At 41.8% G+C, this 20,658-nt stretch overlaps 1 protein-coding gene and 1 long non-coding RNA gene across 2 annotated transcripts in view; one reads left to right on the top strand and one right to left on the bottom strand.

The window, feature by feature from the left end:
* LOC116839547 (uncharacterized) overlaps positions 1 to 8,397 on the top strand; it is a 62,859-nt gene extending 54,462 nt beyond the window's left edge. The window contains exon 4 of the long non-coding RNA XR_004377172.2: positions 8,110 to 8,397. This is a non-coding gene — a long non-coding RNA (uncharacterized LOC116839547). The remainder of the gene's footprint in view (positions 1 to 8,109) is intronic.
* Positions 1 to 19,341, bottom strand: part of ATP10A (ATPase phospholipid transporting 10A (putative)) — a 166,007-nt gene extending 146,666 nt beyond the window's left edge. Inside the window, exon 1 of the mRNA XM_032805580.2 lies at positions 18,607 to 19,341. Coding sequence (XP_032661471.1) covers positions 18,607 to 19,052 — 446 coding nt within the window. The 5' untranslated portion in view covers positions 19,053 to 19,341. The remainder of the gene's footprint in view (positions 1 to 18,606) is intronic.
* Positions 19,342 to 20,658: the final 1,317 nt, after the last annotated feature.

Genomic DNA, 20,658 nt, shown 5'->3' with positions numbered 1-20,658 from the left:
AAACACTGGAATAAATTGCCTAGGGAGGTTGTGGAATCTCCATCTCTGGAGATATTTAAGAGTAGGTTAGATAAATGTCTATCAGGGATGGTCTAGACAGTATTTGGTTCTGCCATGAGGGCAGGGGACTGGACTCGATGACCTCTTGAGGTCCCTTCCAGTCCTAGAGGCTATGAATCTATGAATCTGGGTTTCTGGGGACTAATATGTTGAGTACTTTTCATCCTTGATAAACGTGTACCTACCTTTCATGAAGGGTAAAGAGGGCAATAATTAGATTAATGTTGTTTGGGGGCATTTTAATGTTGCCTTTTCATCATATTTACTGAAATTTTGAACAATCTGTCTTTCAGCTATTATGGTTCTTGAAATCATATTGTTCTAGTAAGAGTTTTTCCTTTTGAACTTACAACTGTAAGTACATTTTTTTCCCCCAAGGAACACTTATCCAACATTCATATTTACAAGTGTTACATAGTTGGCTATAAGTAGCACATAAACATTTGTTTTAATTAATATATTGGATAATGACCATGCAACAGTGTACAACTATAGGTATTATGGTAAAGAAGTGTTTTACTAGCAAAGAGTATATTATTTTAAAAATCCAGAAATTAAATCTGGTCTGATTGAAGTCAATGGGAGTTTTGCCATGGACTTCCATGGGGCCAGGATTTCACTACAGAACTTAATACTGTACACATCAAGCGTCTAAGCTATCAAACTTCGTACCTTATGATTTCTCTCCAATATGATTCTGAAATCTGGTGTGAGCAGCTTCATTGCTGTAGAAAACATTTAGTAAGTGTGTTCTCTTCAGTTTGTTTAAATTCTTCATAGAAGTGGATTTAGAGGACAGACATGCAGAACAATTTATGCAACATTCAGCTTCACTTGCTTACACTGGCATCTTTTGAACTTTTAAAACTTAAAATAGTGCTTTTTGCTGCTTTATGACAAATGTGAATCAAGTGGTACTTTTATTAGCACTGATATTGTAAGTTAAATCAGTTTCTTATGTCACATTTTTAAAAAAATATACTTTTGCACAAATGTTCTATTTATTCTGATTATTTTTTCGTCATCCAAAATTGCTAAGAAAACATTGGGCCAGCACAGATGACTACATTTTAACATTAGTTTCATTAGGGTAAACCTGGAATAACCCCTAGCAAGTCAGTCAGATTTAGCTATATTACTCCTGTCGAAGTTAGTGGGTTTCTATGACTAGCTCTTTACAAATTGATGTTCTAGAGCCATTACTGATGTTCTAAAAATTGATACTCAAGAAATCAGTTCATCAGTTATGGTTTTAAAAAATGTATTTCTTTAAGATTTTGCCTTTCATTTGACCACCGTTAGGGCTATGTAGTATGAATAAGAGTATAATATTTATATAGGCCTTTTGGAATTTGGACTGTGTCACATATCACAGAGCTCTTGCTACATAAATAAAATATGGCAGAGGTATACAGTATAATGTATACTATAGGGAAGTTATATTATAAGGGATTTTTTAAAATCCTATCCCATATGCATTTAAACTGAATTAAAAATTTATGTTGTATATTATTCTGTGGAACTAATTGCTGCAGGATATTATTGGAATAAATCACTTAACTAAGATCAGATCACAAAGGAATTAGATATTTATATGAGAAGACATTGCCGACAGATGTTAAACAACATCTATGTGTAAGGCAGGTATATGGGAATTACAGGAAGTACAATCTCTTCATCTTACAGGGCATAGAGGGATAATCAGTAGGATCAGAAAAAGTTTTGACACAATTAAGTTTTTCCCCCTATGGTAAAAGGCTAACACCACAGCACAGTTTCCTTCAGTCAGAACTCTTTTTGTAAGGAAGTGGCACTATCTTCAAAGGCATTTTTTAAAGTTGAAATTGGAGAGCAATAAAGATGTTCCAGAAGCTGTCAGATAGGACAGCCCAAGGAGCAGTTGTTATGACTAAAAGACTGGGCTTACTGCAAGAAACAGTAACAGCCAGTGATAAAACACAAAGTTCAAACAACTGGGCCCAAGACTGTCAGATAGAGAAGGGAAAGTTTCCAAGTTAGGAGCAATGGAACAGAGAGACAGTTTAGTTATCTCAGAACTGAGTAAGGATATAAAAATCCTTAAAGATAAACTAAACGCTACTGAAAATAAACTTAAGGACAAAAACATTAGAAATCGGGCTTTGAATCTAAACATTCTTTCAAGATTGAGAACACTTTGAAAATCTCTGGCAAGCACTGGGACACAAACGTTGAGGGTCCCTGAGTCTTTTTGTGCTTAGAGACAAATACTGCAGTCCCTTTCTTGCTAGAACTGCCATTGACTTCAACAGCATTTTTATCTGAGGAAGTTCTGACTGGTCCCCTTATAAGAACTGAAATGATCAAAATGATTATCGCAGTTTTGAAATCTTCCTTTTTGATTTATGAATACAGCAAGGGCTTGAAGCTTAATTATCCTTCCCTCCAAAATACTCACAACAAACAACAATAACCACCACCCCTGAACATACACACACAGTTATCTATATAAACTCTACCTACATTGGTGATTTTCTTTCTAGTACAGGTATTCGGTGGCATTAAATATGGTGTAAGGCGGATCAGTCAGGGAACTATGTTTTGATATTTCTTATTAGGTTGCAGGATGCTTGAGGTGGACAAACGTACATCTTCCCTACTCCACCTGCCAAGCCACTTCACTGATATATTATTACAATAGCTTATGATTATATTTTATGGGTATTAGAACTTTAAAGATTAAATCCACTCTTCAAATTGCTTGTACTGTATGCGTTGTTCAATCCATATTAATAGCTGTTATGGACCATTAGCTGGGCCACTGGTCCCAGTGCTGAGAACAGTGAGAAGTCATCCCTACTGTATCCCCAGGAGTCATAGCTAGCTCAGTTCTTGCACAGACTTAGCGTTAAAATTGCAGTGTGAAAAGCACACCTGAGGATCAGACAGAAATAAATGCTCCCACTTACAATGATTACTTATCATAGAAGCAACATAGAAAGTAAGAATGGGAAAATGAGTGGAGGAAGAGATATCCAAGACAAGAAATAAATAAATAAATTAGAATTTAAGAAGGGAAAAAAAGGAAGAACAAAAAGGTAAAGAGAGACAGAGACAGTAAACAAAATCTGAAATATCACAAGGGGCTGAATGTCAACAGTGCACTACTATTAATAGAAAACTTAGAAAGTTTAATATAAAAGATATACATTACCATAAGTGGACATGGTGCTATAGACTAGCTACATAAGAAAGGCCATACTGGGTCAGATCATGGTCCGTCTAGCCCAGTATCCTGTTTTCCGACAGTGGCTAATGCCAAGTGCTTCAGAGGGAATGAACAGAAGAGGTAATCAATGAAGTGATCATCTCCTGTTGCCCATTCTCAGCATTGGGCAAATAGAGGCTAGGGACACTTCACGGTATGGTTTTGTATCCCTGCCCATTCCGGCTAATAGCCATTGATGAACCATTAATGAACCTCTCTAATTTTTTTTTAGCCCTGTTATAGTTTTGGCTTTTACAATATTCTCTGGCAAAGAGTTCCATGGGTTCACTATGTGTTATATGAAGAAATATTTCCTTTTGCTTGTTTTAAGCCTGCTGCCTAGTAATTTCATTTCATGACCCCCTAGTTCTTGTGTTATGAGAAAGAGTATAGAACATTTCCTTATTTACCTTCGCCGCATCAGTCATGATTTTATAGACTTCAATCATATCCCACCTTAGTCTTCTCTTTTCCAAGCTGAAAAATCCCAGTCTTTTTAATCTCTCCTCATATGGAAGCTGTTCCATACCCCTAATCATTTTTGTTGCCCTTTTCTGTGCCTTTTCCAATTCCAATATTTCTTTTTTGAGATGGGGCAACCAGATCTGTATATAGTATTCAAGAATTGAGCATACCGTGGATTTATACAGTTGCATTATATTTTCTGTCTTGTTATTTATCCCTTTCCTAATGGTTCCTAACGTTCAGTTCACTTTTTTGACTGCTGCTGCACACCACGTGGATGTTTTCAGAGAACTATCCACAATGACTTCAAGATCTCTTTCTTGAGTGGTAACAGCTAATTTAGACCCATCATTTTATTACTTCGCATTTATCAACATTTCAATTTCATTTGCCATTTTGTTGCCCAGGCACCAAGCTTTGTGAAGTCCCTTTGTAACTCATCACAGTCTGCTTTGGACTTAACTATCTTGGGTACTTTTGTATCATCTGCAAATTTTGCCATCTCACTGTTTACCCGTTTTTTTCCAGATCATTTATGAATAGGTCCCAATACAGACTCCTGGGGGACACCACTATTTAACTCTCTCCATTCTGAAAACTGATCATTTATTCCTATCCTTTGTTTCCTATCTTTTAACCAGTTTCTGATTCAGGAGAGGACCTTGCCTCTTATTCCATGACAACTTACTTAGCTTAACAGCCTTTGGTGAGGTACCTTGTCAAAGGCCTTCTAAAAATCTAAGTACACTATAGCCACAGGATCACGCTTGCTGACCCTCTGATAAAAGAAATCTTGTAGATTGGTGAGGCATCATTTCCCTTTACAAAAACCATGTTGACTCTTCCCCAAGAAATCATGTTCATCTAGGTGTCTGATAATTCTGTTCTTTATTACAGTTTCAATCAATTTGCCTGGTACTGAAGTTAGGCTTACTGGCCTGTAATTGCTGGAATCACCTCTGGAGCATTTTTTAAAAATTGGTGTCACATCCTTCAGTCATCTGGTACAGAAGCTGATTTAAATGATAGTGAATACCATCTGGTCCTGGTGACTTATTACTGTTTAATTTATCAGTTTGTTCCAAAACCTCATCTAATGACACCTCAGCCTGGGACAGTTCATAAGATCTGTCACCTAAAAAGAATGGCTCAGGTTTGGGAATCTCCCTCAAATACTCAGCAAAGAATTTGTTTAGTTTCTCCACACTGGCCTTATTGTCCTTAAGTGCTCCTTTAGCATCTTGATTGTCCCCACTGCTTCTGATGTTTTTAAATTTTTTTTTTTGCTGTTACTTTTCAAGTCCTTGGAAAGTTCTTCACATTCTTTTTTGGCTTTCCTAAGTATATTTTTACACTTCACTTGCCAGAGTTTATTCTCCTTTTTTCCTCAGTAGGATTTAACTTCTACTTTTTAAAGGATGCCTTTTTGACTATAACTACTTCTTTTACTGTGTAGTTTAGCCACGGTGGCACTTTTTTGGTCTTATTATGTTTTTTAATTTGGGTTATACATTTAAATTGAGCCTCTTTTGTAATGTCTTTAAAAAGTTTCCATGCAGGTTGCAGGGATTTCACTGTACCTTTTAATTTCTGTTTAACTAACTTGCTCATTTTTCTGTAGTCCCCCTTTCTGAAATTAAATCCTACTGTGCTGGGCTGCTTTGGTGTCCCTTCTCTCCCCTCCAAGCATGAACAGAGATGTTAAGTTTTATTATGTTATGGTCACTATTACCAAGCAGTCCAGCTATATTCACCTCTTGGACCAGATCCTGTGCTCCACTTAGGACTAAATCAAGAATTGTCTCTCCTCTTGTGCATTCCAGGACTAGCTGCTCCACGAAGCAGTCATTTAAGGCGTGAAAAAACTTTATCTCCGCATCCCATCCTGAGGTGACGTACCCAGTCAATATGGGGATATTTGAAATCTCCCATTATTAGTGAGATTTTTATTTTTACAGCCTCTCTAATCTCCCTGAGCATTTCACAGTCACTATCACCATCCTGGTCAGGTGGTTGGTAGTAAATTCCCACTGCTATATTCTTATTATTCAAGCATGGAATTACTATCCATAGAGATTCCATGGTACAGTTTCATTCATTTAAGATTTTTACTTTATTTGACTCTATGCTTTCTTTCACATATAGTGCCACTTCCCCACCAGCATGACCTATTCTGCCCTTCCAGTATCTTCTGTACCCTGGTATTACTATGTCCCATTGATTTTCTTCATTCTAACAAGTTTCTGTGATGCCTTTTGTATCAATATGCTCATTTAATATGATTCAAGTTCACCCATCTTATTTAGACTTCTAGCATTTGTATATAAGCACTTAAAAAATGTCACTTTTTAGCTGTCTGCCACAATGTGATGTAATTGAATGAGACTCTTTCATTTGACTGTTTCTCATCAGATCCTACCCGTGTTTTATCATCTTCCATCCACTTCTCCTTACTAGTATATACAGACTCTCCATTAACAGATCCTACCCTTAGTGATGTCTCTGTCTGAACCATGTGTTCCTCCACACCTGTCAGCTTTCCCCCAGCCCCTAGTTTAAAAACTCATCTACAACCTTTTTAATTTTACATGCCAGCAATCTGGTTCCATTTTGGTTTAAGTGGAGCCCATCCTTCCTACATAATATATAATGCAAAGAGAAGGACAGCAATTCAAACACAGAAGTTAAGAGATTTAGGGTCAAATCCTGATTCCACAGAAGTCAACGGGAGTTTTACCACTGATTTCAGTGGGGCCAGGATTTCATCCTACATCATGTAATTCAAACCCTGTTGTGTAGCATCATTATTTGTTGTATATAACATCTATACCTAGAGAGTGAGAAAACTTTACAAGTTTGTATACAGGGCCGGTGCTACCATTTAGGCAGACTAGGCGGTTGCCTAGGGCACCAGGATTTGGGGGTGCCAAAAAGCAGCGCCCTCCAATTTTTTTTTAAGTGTTTGAGCGGCCACTGCCCTGGGAGGGAGAGGGAGTCTGAGCTGCCACTGGCAGCCCAGGGATTCCCCTGGGTCAGCGGGCCGCCGCCGGCAGCCGGCAGCCGGCAGCCCAGGGGTTCCACCGTGCAGTTGCTGCTTTGCTTCTCCTGCCTCCCAGGCTTGTGGCGCCAATCAGCTGTTTGGCGCTACAAGCCTGGAAGGAGAATTAGAGCAGGACAGCATGCTCGGAGAGGACGCGGATCAGAGGTGAGCTAGGGTTAGGAGGTACTGCAGGGCTCCCTGGGCCTGAGGGTGGGGAGCTGCCGCGGGCGAGGGGCCTCAGGGCAGAGGGGAGCTGCTGCAGGGCTGGGGGGGTGCAAGGTGGAAGTTTCACCTAGGGGTCGAAACTTCCTTGCACCGGCCCTGACTGTATGTGACACTTTAAAGCTACTTTGAAATGTAAGCTTATTTTCTGTTCTGTAAAACAACAGTAAGCATGTTGAACACATACACACTTCTGTGTTTTTAGTAAATATATATATATTAAACCCTTTTAGTTGACCTAGTGTGAAGTGATTAACATAGAATCAAAACACACGCTACAGTAACTCATGTTTTAAAAACAAAAAACAAAACAAAACAAAACAAAAAAACAAGCAAACCAATAGCTATGACTTGAAGGTAAAAGCAAACAGCAAAAGCAGAAAGAATGCCACTTTATAGACTGACAGTTCCACAAAAAGGTCATCGGTTATTCAAGGGAAAAAATTATTTATTAACAACACCTAATCTCTTACACTGTTTCTTAGCTTCGATATAAATTATGTAAATAGAATGTGCAAGTGTGAATAATATGTTAATGGCTAACACTGAAAGCAGAATGCAATTTGAGATAAGGCATTTGAGACTAAATTAACCACTTCATCTAACAAAACACATTTAATCTATGCTTTTTAAAATCCAGTTGTTAAACAGGCCATTCAGAAAAACAGCAGGTCAGACAATGCACCCAGGTTCCAGAAGTCTGATTGGATATTGATTGAAATGATGCATACATTGGAATTATTAAAATCCAGTTCCTGTCTGTCTCAGCGAGAGAAAAAAAACCAAACTAATTACTTCAGACAAGAATCTGTCAGGCCAATGACACATTAATGGATCAGCCTTTGTGTATGTGGAAGACATGTAACTGTATATGCAAAAAAGACCAAACAACCTGTCCACTCAGGGAAGAGTTATTTTCTACAATAATGAATAAAATGTGAACATAGAGTAGGTATTGGGGTTCAGAGAAGAGAGGCCACAATGCTCTCAGGTGTGCAAATATCATTCAGATGCTAAAAATAAAAGATCCCTCTTTTTCTGATGTGATGTATATGCTCAAGCTTTTATTTCACAGATCTGCAGGACTATAACAAAGAAGAAGGCAGAAGGAAAAAGCTGACAAAGTAGGCAGCCAAGACACTGGAATCCTGGAAGGGAGAGGCAAAATCCTGATGAAACACAGCAAACATCTGAGCCCTAATAATAAGGAGTAAATTTGTGACAGTGAGGGTAATTAATCATTGGTAGAGCCCTGCGCAGATACAAAATTTGTATCTGCATCCAATTTGCGATCCACAAACATGGACTATGGATATAAAGCAGATACCCATAGATTTGCAGGGCTCAAGATACAGTATTTGGATATGCATCCATCCACGATCCACAAACATGCTCCATGGATATAAAGCAGATATCTGCAGATTTGCAGGGTTCTAACTTTTGGAACAATTTACCAAGGCTAATGGTGTATTCTCCATCACTGACAATTTTTAAATCAAGATTGGGTGTTTTGCTAAAAGATCTGCTGTAGGAACTATTTGGGGGAAGTTCTCTGGCCTGTGTTAATCATGAAGTCAGACTATCAGTGGTCCCCAATGCAGTGCCCGGGGGCACCATGGAGCCCACTGGGCATCTATGCGCACTCACGTACTGGCCGGCGGACAAGCATCCGCCAAAATGCCGCCAAAAAGCGGTGTCACCAAGAGGCATCACTGCCGAAATGCCACTGATTTTCGGCTGTGACACCTCTTGACTTTGCCACTTCTCGGTGGCTCGTCGTCCGGTGCCTGCCATCTGGAAAAGCTTGGGGACCACTGGACTAGATGATCACAATGGTGTCTAGATCAGTGGTTTTCAAACTTTTTCTGGGGAACCAGTTGAAGAAAATTGTTAATGCCCACGACCCAATGGAGCTGGGGATGAGGTGTTTGGGGTGTGGGAGGGGCTCAGGGCTGGGGCAGGGGGTTGGGGTGCAGAAAGGGGTCAGGGCTCTGGGCTGGGGGGTACAGGCTCTGCAGTGGGGCCAGAGATGAGGGGTTTGAGGTGCAGGAAGAGGTTCCAGGTTTGGGGTGGGGCACAGGGTTGGGGCATGGACTTACCTCCGGCGGCTCCTAGTCAGTGGTGCAGCCGGGGTGCAGAGGCAGTCTTCCCACCTGTCCTGGCACCACAGACTGCACTGCACCCCAGAAGCGGCCAGGAACAGGTCTGGCTCCTAGACAGAGGTACGCAAGTGGCTTTGTGAAACTCTCATCTGCAGGCACCTCCCTCCAACTCCCATTGGCTGGTTTCTAGCCAATGGGAATGTGGAGCCGGTGCTCAGGGCAGGTGCAGTGCATGGAGCCTCGTAGCACCCCTGCCTAGAAGCTGGACCCACTGCTGGCTGCTTCCAGGGTGCAGTGCAGTGTCTGAAAAGACAGGCATTGGCCTGCCTTAGCTGGACAGCACTGCCAACGGGATTTTTAATGTCCCAGTCAGTGGTGCTGAGCAGAGCAAGGTGACCCAGTGCCTGACATGCTGTGACCCAGTACTGGGTCATGACCCACGGTTTGAAAAACACGGTCTAGATGATCACAATGAAATCTATGAAAACATGTAAGTGACGACCTGCTGTAATCACTGTACTATAACTGCAAGATTATCTGTTAGCTGACGAATTCATATAATTTACTTTTGATCTGAATTGATTTATCTTACTTTTTCTAATGATCTTCTAGTTAAACTCCTTTTGCATTAAGGAGACCTGCAGCTAAGCACCAAAATCCACCCATAGGAGCCTAAATGGGTGGCCTGATTTTCAACGAAGCTGAGCTCACTTAAATCCCATTGACTTCAATTTAGGAACCTAACTTTAGTCATCCTACTTTGAAAATGTTGGCTTAAGTGTTTTGGGGAAAATGTTGGCTTAAGTGTTTTGGGGAACAGCGAATATAGGCATGCCTAAGCCACTCAGGTTCTCAGCCGAGAACAGAAGAAGGGGGCCAGCAGCACCGATATCGTCATCCTACAGAATGACTAAAGCCTAAGACATCAGACAAAAGACAAGTCTAAGGGACCAAGGTGGTAGTTTTACAGTAGTTAGAAAAAGGGGAAGAGGGAATAAAAGCACCAATTATTTTGCAATGTTGCTCACATGTTAAGTGTTAAAAAAGCAGCATGGACACATCACAGCCAAAAAGCACAACCATCTAGACTGCTAGCATTTAAACTCTTCCTGAAAGCAGGCCATTACTTCTAGGCAACCAGAACATAAAACAAAACAAATGATCTCTGTACTCCCCAACAGAGTCTGAGCTTATGCAATGGCTCTTCAAGTTGCAAAAGCTGGCTGTTGTTCCTGAGAGACCTGCCCATTTGTAGCACCACATAACAGGGAGAAAACATGACTAGACAGTGAAAGTATTTTAATAAAATACGCAAGAGGAACATAAGTTTTTCCCATGTATAGATACTTTTAAGTAATCCCTTGCTATGCATGATTATTCTTAAGGGTGCGGGGTGCACTAGGTAAAGATCTGTATCTGCTTTCCTTTAGACACGGGGAAAAAGCAACAACCAGTGAGAGCAGAGGGCATATGGCAGTCTGGCAAGGTCAAGTGGATTAAACAGACATCTAGCAATGATCCACAACACCGGGTTTATTTTCAGTTGGGTGGCTGGTTGGTTTCTGTGGGCACCATGATATATTTCTGTGATCCCTGAAACAGTAAGACGAATGCTTTTGAAAAGTTATGTCTTCTGTGCATTTTAGAGCTCTCGGTTTGAAAAAACAGAATCACATTATTTATTGAAAGACACAGTTGGAGGGATACTCTTCCCCCCCACCCGCGCAACTCTGGCCCCTGTTTCAACACTACCATCCCTTCCACACAACCCCAGGGAGGAGATGGGTGGGGACACAATTTAGAGTACAACAGGGTGATTCTGAGCTGCTCCACACCTGTAGGTAGCCCTGAGGAGACTGCTGTCAATTGAAGGAGTCTAATTTATGCTAGATCAGGGGTCGGCAACCTTTCAGAAGTGCTGTGCCGAGTCTTTGTTTATTCACTGTAATTTAAGGTTTCGCGTGCCAGTAATACATTTTAATGTTTTTAGAAGGTCTCTTTCTATAAGTCTATAATATATAACTAAACTATTGTTGTATGCACCGTAAATAAGGTTTTTAAAATGTTTTAAGAAGCTTCATTTAAAATTAAATTAAAATGCAGAACCCCCCAGACTGGTGGCCAGGACCCGGGCAGTGTGAGTGCCACTGACAATCAGCTCATGTGCCGCCTTCGGCACACGTGCCATAGGCTGCCTACCCCTGTGCTAGACACTGATCCTCAGAAAAGCCCAGATTCAGGAGAGCGCAAAGGTGGCTGACGGGCACCTCATTCCTATCTCCACTTCCCAGGAGTTGTGCCTCGTGGAAGCGCAGCAAAGGAACTCTGCCAATGTGTTTTAAAATGTTCATGTCACCTTCCTCAAACTGGATTTTGGGTTTGTTATTCCTTTCATGCACATATGCAAAGATTTAATTAAAAATGCTTCTGCATTATACTTTTTCTAATTCCCTATTATGAACATTAATTATATCTGTTCATGATCCAAATGCAAAATCAGCCTCAACTATAAAAGGACTTGAGATAACGGTACTCTTAGGAATGGGATTCGTAACTCTAGTGCCAATTTCAGTGTGAAAAATTGCCTTCATAAGCAATTCAGACAAGTTTTTTTGTTTTGTTTTAAACCACCTTAACTTGTCTGTGTGAAAGCTGGAAAACTTTCCCAACCCTCAAGGATGATAAGGGATGAGAAGAAAGATCCTTTGAAGGACAATAAAGATATCACAATCAACAACTTCTGTTGCTGGAGATAGGTTGTAAAAGAGGGAGGCTCTCTTTACTATTTGGTGTGTGTTTGTGCTCACCAAAAGCTGAGATTAGAGTCTTAACTATGCCAGTAATGATGTATCAATGAGAAGCTTCCTGAACAGTGGTCTACAGAGCTCTTTCTGGTAGTCTGCAAAGAGCATGGTCACATGGTGTTGTATCTCTTTGCTAGATCACATTAAGTACTTTCTGAGTATTACTTTTCCAAATAAACGACTGCTGTGGAATGTTATTTGATCAACACTAGGAGGGAATGTGGTATACACAATTATGGATGGGCACACAACACTCTTTCTCAAGATGTGGCTATACTGTGAATCTGAGACCCCCTTCCCAATCTTATTGCTGGCGTACGGTGCAAATCTGGACCATAGTTCTGAGACGTTTTAGTTCTGATGGTCCTGCCTCCCAGGGGAGGACTGATACATGGCTCCTGTTTGTTGGGATATTAGAGCTATCCATGTGCCTGAGGGTGATCTGTGAAGCAAAACCAGATTTTTGGACATAGTAAGTCCTCCAGTGCACAGTGCCCAAGGAGTGAGACAACAGGGCTAACGATGCAGTCTTCATGAAGGGAGTGGCCAGCAGAAGCCTTTCAGATCAGAACTAAGTGTACAGTTCCCTGTGAAAACTCAAGAACTCTTAAGCTTGGTTGCCACCAAACTTGGAAATAAGTGTCCCACTGCACTTCTTATAAAAAGAACCCAGCCAGACATGCCAGCTTGGATTTCTGATCTTATATTTCAGACATGGTCTAGCCTTAGGCCTACCTTCCTGAGTCTCTGTGCATTAGTGATGATGCGCTGTCCACAGACCAACACAGAAAAAGTAGAGTTTGTTGCCAGGCCTATTCTGCCTGAGTGTTTATTTTACTCACCACTTTTTAACTACACCACCACTTTAAAAACCTCTGATAGGTCAATTTAAAGTAGACTTCACCTGGAGCTTGTTTTTTTAAAAAAAAGTTTGATGGCTCAGCTCTTGCTTCCACATCCTGGCTGGGGAGACAGGCTGAAGGCATTACTCCAACATCATCTGCAGACCTTGTTGACACTGGGGATTTGCCCCAGTTACAATCACTGGTGGCTAGCCACCAGCATAGCTGCACCACTGCAAACTTCCAGTGTCGAAAGGCAAAACAGTTCTAAGGCATGGGGAGCACTACAGAAGGTAACTCCTCCAGCCTGCAGCAATGGTAATTTATAGGAGTGCATGGTCTGGTTTATAGCAGCTTTGCCTGTTTACAATAGGAGTTACAATGGACAGCAATACGAGATAGCTGAAATCCACTGTTTGGCCAGGCATCTGCCTGTCAGTTCCCTTGGGTCTCTGAATCTCTGCCTGGAGACCAGAAATACGACCCAATACCTTATAAAGTATGCCTAGATCATTTCTATAAGGCTCTCCTATGCATCATCAGGTAGTTGAGGAAATTTGAGGAAATTTGCCCAAAGTCACACAACAAGACAATGGAAGATCTGGGAACAGAACCCAGCTCTCCTGATGCTTGGCTTGGTTTCCACCCGACCATGATTGCCACAAAACACTTGTGTGTGGCAAGTCAACATAGTGAGTAAGTGGTGCCATCATGCTTCCCAATTAGTTATTCACAGTCAGTCTGGACAGAACATAGAAAACAGACAAAAAGAGAGTAACATTAAGAGGAATGTTCCCCTTGCCAGCTGAAAAAGGATACTGACCCCAATCACACAATCCTATTGTATTATTCTCTACAGTCAATTTCTAGTGTAAAGCGCTCCCAGCAGAGGGAACAGACTAATCCTAAGTAGTTTCCTTTTGAATCAGATGCAGGAATGCTTTATTTCTGGAAAGGATTCAGAGAAGCGATTCAGGCCACCACATGGATGTCTTAGGATCCCAAGGGACGTAACTTGCTTTGCCCCTGTTCCTCAGATTGTCCGTGGAGGTTACCCTGTGTTTCTTCTGTAGGGCTGAAAACCTGTTAATTGGGTGAAGATATTTTGGAAATGCCATGAAGCAAGTTCCTCATGCTCTCTTTTCTCTTTCCCTTGGGTTTTACTGAGGGAGGATAATCTTGATTTTCTAAGGCAATAAGCACCTGCAGCTCCCATTACAATCAGTAGGAACTGAACAGTAGGAGTGCAACACCACTGGAAAAAACAATCAGGTCAGAAGTTTTGATTTGATAAATCTACATTTCCATGTCCACAAAAGAAACAGTATGGCCTTCTGATCTGTAAACAGAGATGCTTACACACTGCAGCAATACTTTTTCTGGACCTTAAAGACATTAGAATAGGCACTAAAACTGAAACCTTTCATTTTGAAAATAACACTCTCTGAAAAATGTTAATTAACAGTGTTTCAGCACCATTGCATGAAGTCATTTACAAAATATAATTCCATACAGCAGTGTTTCCCAAACTTGGGATGCTGCTTGTGTAGGGAAAGCCCCTGGCGGGCCGGGCTGTTTACCTGCTGCGTCCGCAGGTTTGGCTGATTGTGGCTCCCATTGGCTGTGGTTCACTGCTCCAGGCCAATGGGAGCTGCTGGAAGCGGCGGGCAGTACGGCCCTCGGCCTGCGCCATTTTCAGCAGCTCCCATTGGCCTGGAGCAGTGAACCGCGGCCAGTGGGAGCTGTGATCGGCCGGACCTGCAGACATGGCAGTTAAACTAACCAGCCCGGCCTGCCAGAGGCTTTCCCTGAACAAGTGACGTCCCAAGTTTGGGAAACACTGCCATACAGGATGAATTCCAATGTTATTCATATTAATTTTCTATTTATACAGCATGTGAATGCGTATCATGCTTTGCAAGAATATACTGAAAACAAGACCTCTGCCTAGAACAGCTTTTAAGACATGCACTCCCAGCCCACACTTGGTGTTGCCAAATATTTAAAAACAGCAGCAACGTGTGTATCTTGGAATCAGTCTGAGAAAACGTTTCAGTGTGCAATCTGCATTTTTTTCTAGTGCTACAGGGCTTTGATTGATGTCTGAATTCACATGGCAATAATGACCTTATAAGGAGGGGTCATCAGAGTTCCCATTGTTGGGGGGAGGTAGGAAGAGAAAGGTATAGCCCCTACCACAACTTTTTTCGCATCCTGCTTGTTGATGTAATATCAACCCTTCCTATCCTATTCTGTGATGTACTGATACAGGAAAGATCTATTTGTATATTTATTACTGAAAGCCTCTTACTGAGGTTACTACTTTTGTCAGTATCCTGCTGGGGCCTTATCCTGATTAGCTGACACTGACAGCAGCAGGCTCTGCCTATCATTATATTTCAATTTTGCAATTTATGCTCAAATAAGGAATTGAGACTGTAGCCATGAGTAAAGCAACACAGTGACCGTAGATGAACGAGTCTAGGTAATGTAAGAACTGACTTCCATCTTCATCTGAACAGAAATGTTAAAACTATTAGAAAGCAAGGGCCAGTCTGTTCTGCATGCGCATTATTTACCAAAAAAGGAATGGTTTTCCCTACAACTCCTGGGGAAAAAATCCCTGCCTCTGGCTCTTGAATATTTTGGGAGCTAGTTGTCTGCTGCTGTCTCCCCCAGAGGTGGCACCATTTCAACAATATGGTACATAGATGCAGTATTCTGTGAAGCACTTTAGGATCTTTTTGGGAGTACAGACATTACCATACATTTAAATTACTTAGGCTCAATGCATATGCTAAAATAGGGAGGGTGTTGAGGGCACACAACTATCCACACAGTTAGGAGTAGATCACGCAGCTGAAAACTTCCCCTTCCCAGCTCAGCCACTATTCTTCTCCAGAAGTGTGAAGTCCTGGCCTTCAAGGGAAAGAGCCCACTTGGGCTTTGCTCCTGGATGCAATTCTAACTAAGCAGCATTCAACTTCCATCCTGATTCAGAAATTTTTATTTGAGTAGCTGGACCTATGGTTCTATGCTTTCAAGCTTACTACACCACTGGGAATAGATTGATTCAAAATAGAAGGATACCCAAGATATTCCCCACTAAACCAGTAAAACTGTAACTCTAAAGTAATGTAGTTCTCAAAATACTAGGACTCTAATTTTGAGTTTAAACACAACATAAATGCTAGCATAACAAACTAGAATAAAGTACAACACATTAAACGCTTAGCTGTGAATCTCAACGAGCTTCAATATCAATTTGAAAGTGACAGTAAAAGTACACATTTTCTAATGGTCACTTTTAACTATTCAGTTGCAGTTCAAAAAGAAAAGTTTTGGTGGGAAAAGCCAGCCCAGAATTACTATTAAGGCTTTTGAATGGCTTCTACAACATGTAGTTTTTTAGTTTTTAACTTTGGGGTCTAGATTACCTGTTTCTACTTTATTCCTATTTACTAGCAGACAGATTTTGGAACTGCTCAGAATAAGGTACAGGAAAGTAACTGAAATACTTTCCTCATGGATTGTATTTTCGAAATGGACAACCTACCTAATTCTCAATTACTGAGGGACAATCTCCACTCATTTTTATATTTTGCTTTCCACAATCAAGTCTCTATACAACTTTTCATGTGTTATATACCCAAGTATTCAGATTCTAATATCTAAACCACGGATCGGCAACCTTCAGCCTGCGGCCCGCCAGGGTTTGTTTACCTGCTGCGTCCAAAGATTCGGCCAATCGCAGCTCCCACTGGCCACGGTTCGCCGTCTCAGGGCAATGGAGGCTGTGGGAAGCAGTGCGGGCCGAGGGATGTGCTGGCCATGGCTTCTTGCAGCCCCCATTGGCCTGAGATGGTGAACCGCGGCCAGTGGGAGCCACGATCGGCCGAACCTGTGGACGCAGCAGGTAAACAAACTGGCTCGGCCCGCCAGGGGACTTATCCTGGCATGCCCCGTGCCAAAGGTTGCCGATCCCTGATCTAAACTGTATTGTTAAATCTATTTACCTAAATTTGGGATATTGCTGATTATGTACTCTATATATCATATGACTTTATCCACAAATACAAAGTTTGTGTTTAATCTGAGCACTATACCCAGTTGTACAGACACTCTTTTCTCAATCTATGTATTTATATAAATTTTTTTAACATTAGCTTTAATAAAAATTTTAAAACTGTTCCACATGAGTTGGGGTGTCAGAATTTGGTCCTAAATAAGTGTTACTTGTTTGCATGTGCTTTGCCTTGGTTTAGTTATTACAGTTTTAGCCAACTGAAATAAAACCTTTTTACTGTCTTTCCCACACAAACATAACTATAGGAGGAGGAAAGAATAGGCTAAGATTTCTTGATGTGTTATGGGACTGGGAAATGAAAGACAGAATTTGATGAGGACTAAAAATAAAGCTTACTGCAAGTATTTCTGACTTAGTCTGTTCTGACTTGTAATGAGAGAGTTGCTGCTGTCTGCTGTAATGCCTGTCTCAGTCAGGACCCTCTCACCCATGAAGAGACAACAAACTTCTTAACACGTTTCACATTCCTGCCTCACTTTACTGTCTGTTCTGTAATAGCAGCAGAAGGATCAGCAAAACCAGCTCTCTTGGAAACTGGTCCATAAGACCACCCTCCTGCTCCCTCACCCCCGGCTTCCCAAAAAAATCTCAGCCTCAGCTACAGTTGGGTAAATAAGCAATGGTGCTTTAAAAAGGAACTGCTATAAAACTCTAAAGGCTAGATCCTCAGTTGGTGTAAATCAGTGTAGCTCTGATCACATGTAAAAGTTCATTTCAAAGAGGAAAGAAACAAGTGGAGGAAAACTCCTCTCTCAGCAACAGGAGGTAGCAAATTCACAGTGCATGATGACACTTGAGATGATAAATGATGGGCTTTTGAAAAGCACATATTGACAGATGCCCTCACCTCACATTCTTTAGAAAAGCAAACACAGCAGAACCCCATTAATTCACACTTCACTAACCCACACTCCCCATAATTCAAACAGAAAAACCTGAGGCCTCTACCCTCTGCTCAGCAAAGATTTATTAGCACATTGCTTGAGTGTGGTTTCATATTACTAAAACTAAATCCCTGTTAGCAAGTATACTGCAGTAGAATTGACCGCTTACACGATGAAGTATTCTTACAAATGCTTACAAATCAAATAATACTTGTCCAGTAAATGAATGAAGTTCATTTTGTGATGCTGCACAAGCCTTTTCTTTTTTTTTTTTTCACACTTTGCTTACTCACTAACTCTCACAAGTCTCACAAGTCCGTAATTCACTGTGGGATTCCCAGTCATCCGAATGAATTAGAATTTTTCTGTTTGCAAGCACAGCTTATCTCAAATGCTTTGGGAATGTCAAAACTTCTGGATAAGAGGACAGCAAACTAGGTTGGTGGGATAAATGCCGAAGACGTGGATAACAGAGTGTTTTCATTAAGCAGAGTTTAGTGTTGTAAATGGAAAAACTTCAGAGCATGTCACCTGCTCACTTCCCAATTCTCATTATAATACCGTAGCACCTAAGAGCCCTAATTATGGGCTGGGAGGGACCCCATTGTATTAGGCGCTGTACAAACATGCTAAAAAATACAGTCCCTCTAGACCCTCTCCCACATTTCATAGCAGCAAGCACATGAGGAGAGAGACAAATCCCTGTTGGGTGATATCAACCCCTCAACATGCCCCTGCACTTCTTATGCGCTCCCATCTTAGTCTTTCCATTGAAACCAGTTGCCATAATGCTCCCCCTATGTCTCTGCCAGTCTCCCACCCTCCACCCCATGCACACAGCATGCTCCCTCACCTGCAGTAGACTAGACACTCTGTGTGGTTAATCTCATTGTCAGAGCGGTAGCGGCTGTAATCCTCCCACAGGTCCTTGATGGCAGTGACAGCCAGGATGAAGAGCACAGGGGCCAAGGCCAGCTCAGGCTGGAAGGCATTCACCGCCGGCACGAAGTTGAGCAGCGCAATGAAGACAAAGTAGACATTGGCCAGGCGGTGAAACTGTTCAAAGAGGTTCTTGGGCAGGAAGGACAGAGCCGTGTACTTGGTGGTCTTGAGGCGATTATTGGCCAGGGGGCTTCTTTGGGGCTTCTCCGCCTCAGGCCCAGATAGCAGCAGGTTAGAGCGCACAGTCCGTGTCTTGCTCTCCTTCTTCTTCCTCTTTCTTCGCCTCCTGTTCTTCCTCTCCTCCTCTTCCATCGGCACCTGGGGCACATCCCTGCCCTCTTCAGCATCCTGTGACATCTTCCTGTCCTCCTTCCCAAACACACAGGACAGACGTGAGCACTTCTGCAATGGGGGCACTTGGCAGAGCCTGGGAGAGAAAGGACTGGCTGCCCCTCCCTGCTCTGCACTAAGTTATCATCCTCAAAGCCTACTCACTCCTCACTTTCATTTCCCAGAAGGGGAGGAGGTTTCCTTCAACTCTCTCACTGTTTTGTTTGGCCTCTGGCTCTCTTCCTCCTCCTTCTGTGTTTGGGAGGAGAGAGCTTTTTTTTTCCCTTCTGATTCTCTCACCCTCCCTGGCTCAGTCTCCTCTCCTCCTTGCTAAGGCTAACTAATGCTCCAGGAGCAAGGGAGGGTGGACTGAATGACTGTCCTGTTGTCTGTCTCTCCAGGAGAGGAGACATACAAAGTAACCCTTGTCTTGTATGTCATTTCAGCCACACTACTCGTTTCCGCTACAAAAAAACAGGGGACTTGCAGAGACGGCAGCAGCAGCAGGACGTTAGTAGTGGAAACATGAGAGAATCACACACACACAAGACCAGGGTTGGGGGAAGAGACAAGCATTTTTTAAGAGCAAGAGAAGGAGGAGGGAGACAGAAAAGCAGCCACACTGGGAACTTTAAAAGCAGAACTTTTGACTCCACAAAGTTAGTAAGTTGAAGTATGATCCAGCCCATGGTGAGTCTGTTAAATCCCTGGCTAGCTCAGTTGTCAGTGCATCAGACTCTTAATCTGAGGGTTCAATTCCCAGGTCAGGTCATAAACTAATCACCAAGAACTTCAAAGTCTTTGGCATTGCTGGAAGCTGCTCCTTCATTTCATCCTCTCAGTCTTTATTTATACAATCAACCAAGGGCAGGCACTTCCCTCCCCCCCTCTCTCTCTCTCCCCCCCCCCCATGTAAACCCACTTACACTTATGTGCTGCCTTTGACTTTCCATTACACATAAGGAGTGGGAGGGTTTGGTTTGCTTGTTCCCTCTCTACCCCACCCCCTGCATTTGATAGGTGCAGTTCTGTACTGCTTTTCATCCAAGGGGATCTCAAGAGCCCTATATAAATCTGCACTTAACCACATCAACTTAGCCTTTATAAATTGATGCATTTCAAAATATTCCTGTTTGATAGCGCACTCTTTAAAAACATAGTATGTCAATATTTTTACACACACATAGTATGTCAATATTTTTACACACACACACTTAACATGGGAAAACATATTTTCCCCTAACTTTGTTCTCAGAAACAGTGTAATCATTTTTTCTCCCAGAATAATTGAGCCTAAGGCAGACACCTGATGTGGAAAAGTTCAGCTTCCATGGTTAAAGTTCAGCAACCTTTTGAGCAACTGAAAATATGGTCATATAGTGGACCGAGTTGGCAACCTCAACTAGAATGACAACCAGCAGCACCTATAATACATTATTTAATTTCACAAGGATTTTTCAGGTCCTCCCCTGAGGAGGGAGAGTGGGAAGGGCACTCTACACTGATCTGGTCTCCACTTTTTAAACTGGGAAATATTAAAAACTCGAACTTCAGGCAAAGACAACCAGAACGAACAAGGCACTTGAAACTGAAGAAAAATTAATTTAAGTTGATGTACTTAGCTCAAAGACAT

Source organism: Chelonoidis abingdonii, chromosome 1 (genome assembly GCF_003597395.2).
Source record: "Chelonoidis abingdonii isolate Lonesome George chromosome 1, CheloAbing_2.0, whole genome shotgun sequence".
Classification (NCBI taxonomy): Eukaryota; Metazoa; Chordata; order Testudines; family Testudinidae; genus Chelonoidis; species Chelonoidis abingdonii.
This window is presented reverse-complemented; position numbering and strand designations above follow the sequence as displayed.